The sequence below is a fragment of the Pinus tabuliformis genome, chromosome 8, assembly GCF_031772625.1.
Source record: "Pinus tabuliformis cultivar Carrire ecotype Pingquan chromosome 8, CPIR1, whole genome shotgun sequence".
In the NCBI taxonomy this organism is placed as follows: Eukaryota; Viridiplantae; Streptophyta; class Pinopsida; order Pinales; family Pinaceae; genus Pinus; species Pinus tabuliformis.
This window is the reverse complement of record NC_142294.1, coordinates 1,898,266,655-1,898,272,830: the sequence shown is the minus strand read 5'-3', so window position 1 is coordinate 1,898,272,830 and position 6,176 is coordinate 1,898,266,655. Positions and strand designations below refer to the sequence as shown.

At 31.2% G+C, this 6,176-nt stretch overlaps 1 protein-coding gene across 1 annotated transcript; it reads right to left on the bottom strand.

Annotated features, from left to right (window-relative positions):
• Positions 1-4,711: 4,711 nt before the first annotated feature.
• LOC149243982 (uncharacterized) lies at positions 4,712-5,344 on the bottom strand. The gene has a single exon (XM_089371365.1). The coding sequence runs from the start codon at positions 5,342-5,344 to the stop codon at positions 4,712-4,714; it is 633 nt and encodes a 210-aa protein (XP_089227491.1).
• Between the last annotated feature and the right edge of the window lie 832 nt (positions 5,345-6,176).

The window sequence follows — 6,176 nt, the reverse complement described above, 5'->3', positions numbered from 1 at the left end:
GGTGTTCTATGTTTTATAGTTATTTTATATATTATTAGTTTAGAAGTCGGGGGTTTTTAATACTGATTTTTTTGGGGGTAGAGTATGCTGTATAGTTGCGTTTTATATCTACATATTGTTTCTCGTATTAATTTAGTGACAGAATGTTTTTACAGATAAATCTCCTGTACCAATAAGTAAATAAGTATATGAGTATGTAAGATAACGGTTAGCAAAATTGGGTAATTAAATAATAATAATAATAATAATTAACATATAAGATTAAATATTTTTTTTTACAGATAAATCTGTTGTACCAATAAGTATGTAAGATAAATCATGAGCTCCATAGCGAAACTGGCCGCTGGGTAGTTCCTAAAACGCCATGGATGGAAAGGATCTGCCATATTTGTGAGAATGGTAGCATCGAGGATGAAAACCACTTCCTCTTAGAGTGCCCTGCATACAACCACATTAGATCTCACAACCTTTGTTACAATACTGACCTTCCTAGCCTTTTACAATGCCACAATGCCAAAATTATAGTGAACTCGGGAGGCTTCTCTCCAAGCTTTTTGAGCATAGGAATAAAATCTTAAATCAAAATACATAATTTGTCTTTTTAGGTCCGATAGATCATTATTTGGTCTCAGCGGACATTAACCATCATCATCATCATCATCAAGAAAAGGGTTACCAAAATTGGGTAATTAAAGAAGAAGAATAATAATTAAAATGCGATAAAAACAATAATAATAATAAGAAAAATTAACATATAAGTTAAAAAAAAAAATTGTAATAATGGCAATTTATATGGAATAGTGGAAAGAGTTGAGCTCAAGTCCTAGAGACTTGTTTGTTTGTTTATTTTATTTTTTGTTTTTTTTTGGGGTGAAAATGATGAAATTTTTTATATAAACAAGTTTTAATGTATAGTTAGATAATCATTTTTTTCAATTTTTTTTATATAGAATAAAAAATAAAATTAAGAAATAAATTGATATTTAAGTTAAAGTTTAATGGATGATTGCTTTATGATGAAATATGATGTAATGTATGAGATTTAAAGTTTAAATCGTGGTGGTTGATAGTCCCAACAAAAGAAAATTCTTTAAATTGAAATTAGAATTGAAAAAGAAATTAATATGCATTGATATGTACATTCTACATTCATACAATATACATTTCAATATATTCATTTCAATATACATTATATACTATGGGTTGATTTTTATTTTCATTTTTTTCATATTTACTTTGATATTGAAATCGATATGAAAATTGAAATAGGAATTGGTATCTAGTCTAAAACCAATAGATTGCTTTCATTATTATAAGCAAACTTGTGACATTGAGTGTATCCTAAAAAAATGTGTTGTTGAGATATTTACTCAGCTAACTAGATTGTGGCTAATATAGTCAACCTATCTAAATGCCCAACTTACCGTATACATATGAGATAACCATTATGATTAGCCACGTCTTAGCCAAGCAATATGGGCTCATTTTAGAAAAGAAGCTTAGCCTTTCGTTTGAAAACCATGATAAAAAGCTAAATAGCAAACTAGATTTAGAAAACATCACTCGAATATCAGCCATCTTATCACTCTCATTGCTCGCCATAGTCGATCTCTTTTTAGTGTTTTATGAAGTTTAGAAAGTCTTTAAATGTTATAGGTTATGTTCATAAAGATTAAAAATATGCATTGTGTTATTGTCAAGAATGTATTTATTTCTCAGATTAATAGTTTGGTAATATTGACAATTGTGAGGAATGTATTTATTTCTCATATTAATGGTTTGGTAATATTGATTTATCGGTGTTGTATGTTGTATAGTTATTTGATATATTCTTAGTGATGAAGTCGGGGTTTTTTAATAGTGATTTTTTAGTGGATTATACTGTATAGTTGCGTTTTATATCAACGAACTCTTTTTGATATTAATTTATTAGTGGAGTATATTGTATGGTTGCGTTTTATATCAGCGTTAGCAGAATGCGTTTATAAATAAATCTGTTTTACCAATAAGTATGAAGGAGAAAGATTTCAAAATTGGATAATTAAAAGATAATAATAATAATAATTGAAATTAATATATAAATAAAAAAATTGCAATAACAGTTACTTATATGGAATAGTAGAAGGAGTTGAGCAAAAGTTGTAGAAATGCATATTGTGTTTCTAGTTTTGGTTCATTTTTTTTTTATATAGAATAAAATATAAAATTAAGAAATAAATTGATATTTAAGTTAAAATTCATCACCATGTTATGAAATATGAAATATGATGTAAACTATGAGATTTAAAGTTCAAATCTTGGTAATTCACATCAACTCAATAACAATATTTAAATTGAAATTAAAATTGAAATAAAATTAATGTGTATTGATTTTTATATTCTACATTCATACATATACATTTCAATATACATACAATATACATTATATATTATATACTATTGATTTTTATATTGATTCTTATCATTTATTAAATTGACATAGAATAAAAATAATAAAAAACATATATTGATATTCAAATTGACATAAAAATAAGAATAAAATTTGATATCTAGTCTAAAATCAATAGATTGATTTCATTATCATCAACTAATCTTATGACATTAAATGTATCTTAAATTAATGTGTTGTTGAGATAGATTGTCGCTAATATAGTCAACCGATTTAAATTCCCAATTTACTATGTGATATTGTGTAAAAATAATAATATATGAAATATAGTTTCGTGGTTGCACATGAGTACACGGCTCTGCGGTCGGGGCAGTGGGCTACTCGCACCCCGCCCACGTTCGAACCTCCATTGTGTTGTTGCGGTGCAGCCTATGCTGTTCCATTGCGAATATTCCAGTTGATGGGATGGATTTGATGTGACAGTGGTCAGCTTGTCTCATATGTATCTATATATATATATATATATATATATATATATATATATATATATATATATCTATATCTATATCTATATCTATATCTATATCTATATCTATATCTATATCTATATCTATATCTATATATATATATATATATATCTATATCTATATCTATATCTATATCTATATATATATATATATATATATATATATATATATATAAAAGAGGGCCCTATATCGCTTCTTCTCGGAACTAGCCCCTCCCATTCTTTAAAAAGAAATATAGTTTCGTGATTGTAATATTTATGAGTTCTAGGTGGCTAATTATTATATAGCTTGAAAAATTATAACAAATGTTAATATTATTGAAAATAATTTTCTTTTGAAAATTATTTTAAGAAAATTATTTTCCTTTTGTTAAATTGATCCAATGACTCCATATAAAACATTAAAAAAATAGTACAATTCCCTATCGGAGGTGGACGCTCTATCTTGTCGGAAGGAAGGTCTTACCATCATGTTAAGGCAATAAATAAATAAATCTACTCTTTCATTAACTAGATCTACTCTTTCATTGTTATATTGTGTATTTAAAAACCCAAAAAATATCTTATAATACTAAAAACAACACACAAGATTGCAAAATAAATTTACTCTACCACTATCATACCTTATCCAATAAATTTACTCTACCACTATCATATCTTATCCAATCATATGAATAAAATATAAAGTTCATGTCTATATTAAGTTATAAAATATAAAGTTCATATCTATATTAAGTTAAAATAAGGTTAAATTTGATTTTTTTAAGATGTAATTTTTCTTTTATCTATGTTTTTTTTTTTTAAACACAGTCAGTTACTTTTTATATATTGCAAAAAAAAAAAAAGAGGGAAAGGAAGCTAGTTCCTTGTACAATCAGAGGAGGGCAGGTTCAAAAGTAGTGCATAAATGGGAGCACAGTCCCCATAACTACTTTTGCCGCCCACAATCCAAAAACTTCATAACTAAAGCTCTGGTATCGTGGTTCTGAGATGTGGGGTAACTTTCCAAAAAAAAGACTTGAACTCCAAAAGCCTCGCGCAGAGACCAAACCTACACTTAACCTTTGAAAAGGTGGATAAAGCCAAAACCATTATCCTCGAAAAGTCGGAATATACACAACATACGGTAAATAACGATTTCCACTTCCAAAACCTTGGTGCGATTTTCAAAGCTTACCTTTATATGACTCGATCTCCACGGTAGAAAATCCTCCGTCAGATCTGACCGGTCAAACAACTTGCACGTCACACTACCTCCGTCGATCCACACATGATAGATCCAATGGTTGGCAATTATTTCAGGCAGGCAAATCGCGCGGAGATTACACGCCCAAAAAAGGTGGTATTCTCACTCTGCCCTCGTGATACATGTCCATCAATGAGTGGAATTGAGTGGTTCCCTCCCGAAACCACTTACTGCTGAAACTCTCCCCGAAATACCATTCCGACTTAAAATCCTGCCTTTTCTTATTGTCTAACTCTCGTGCAAGAAATTTCCTGATGGTCGTTGATCTGCCACCATTGACGGCTGCGATGGTATTTCCAAGATCCTCATCTGCTGCAGCTAAAGTCAATCCTCGGCCATTGATCTCCAGAATCCCACGATACCTGTCCGATGATTCTTCATCTGTCTCGTCACTCTTACTTTGCGGCATTTCTTCATTGATTTGTGGTTTCTGGTCCTGAATTATTGGTCTCTATTGTGAAGAAACCTGCTGCTGTTGATTGCTAATCTGTCTCAGGTTGCTTCGGAGCCTACACAGATACATGTGGGTCGTGGTATACATTCTCGATCTTCATACTAGGAGAGGGGGTCGAGGGATACTTTCTTCATAAACTTCATTGTTCTCTTCGACTATCGCAACTGGTCTGTCAATTGCTTCGTTGGCATGGCTATCAACATCCTTATTTTGGTTTCTCAGGACGTGCTTTAAAGTTATATTTCCCGGACTTTCAAAACTTGCTCTGATACTTTGATATATTTTATTGATGGCTATGCTTCTAAAATCCCTATTGGCATCTAGAGCGGCTATTATGATAACAGAGTCCCCTATTATTATAGGGTTCTTGAATGTGTTTTTGTTTAAAATCCTTGTGCCTAAGAGAAGGTTGTATGCTTCAGCCCTGTTGTTTTTCATTTCTCCCAGGCTCCATTCACAACTTATTATTTTTTGTCCATTTGGGTCTAGTATAACTCCTCCTGCCCCTGCTTTGCATGGGTTATTTTTTGCAGCTCCATCAAAAAAGAGAATGTGTCTCTTCTGTTCTTTTATCCATTCTGAAAATTCTTTGTCCTCCAATCTTAATTTCCAATTCTTGTTTGTGTGGAATTCTTTATTATTTGCTATAACTGTTGCTTTTGCTTTGTTTTCTAACATTTCTTTACTGCACCAGTCTTTCTCTTCTTGTTGTAAATTATTATGGTCCATTTTTTAGATTCCATTTGTACTGATTATCTCTGCAACTTGAATCCAAGTTTTTGCTAAGATCTTGCCTAGATTTGGCTTTTGTTCTCTGAAAATGCATTTGTTTCGGGCTAACCAAATCTTCCAATATAGGATTGAAGGGAGACATTTCCATATCCTTTTTATTGTTGCCTTTTTTTCTTTGTATATGGGTAGCTTTTATCCTAGTTTTATGAAGAATTGTCAACTGAATTGTTGGATTTATGTTTATTTCCAAAGGACTGGTTTCCTATTTCCAGCACTCTCTCACCACCATACGGTTAACAAAGAGGTGTTGGATATTTTCTTCCTCCTTTTCACACATGACACATTTTGAGGGCCCTTGTATTCCTTTTTTTTTTTTTAATTTTCAAAGGTAAGAATTTTACCTTTGAGAAGGGTCCAGGTGAAGAATTTAATTTTGGGCAGACTATTTGAATTCCAAGCTGCCTTCCAAAGACTCTAATCATTTAGATTGTGAGGTTTTTGGAGGAGGTTTTACCCCGATTTCACTATATAATCCCCTCCATTTGGGTCGCAAACAAAGTCATCCTACTCTTCTATGTTGATGGGCGTTGCCCCAGCGAAATGGACTTTTAAAGTTTCCCATTGAATTTTTAGTCTTGGTGGAGTAGCCAACTTTTTCCATCTAACCCAGTTATTTTGATCCCAATCTGAAATAGAATAAAGTGTGTTAAAACTTTGCTCTTCCATCCATCTCTAAAGGCCCCTTAAATTTTGTTGCTGATTTAAGGGGGTTTTCCCCATTATTCTATCCTCCCAGATAGAAATTGTTTTGCCATTCCCTGGATTTTTG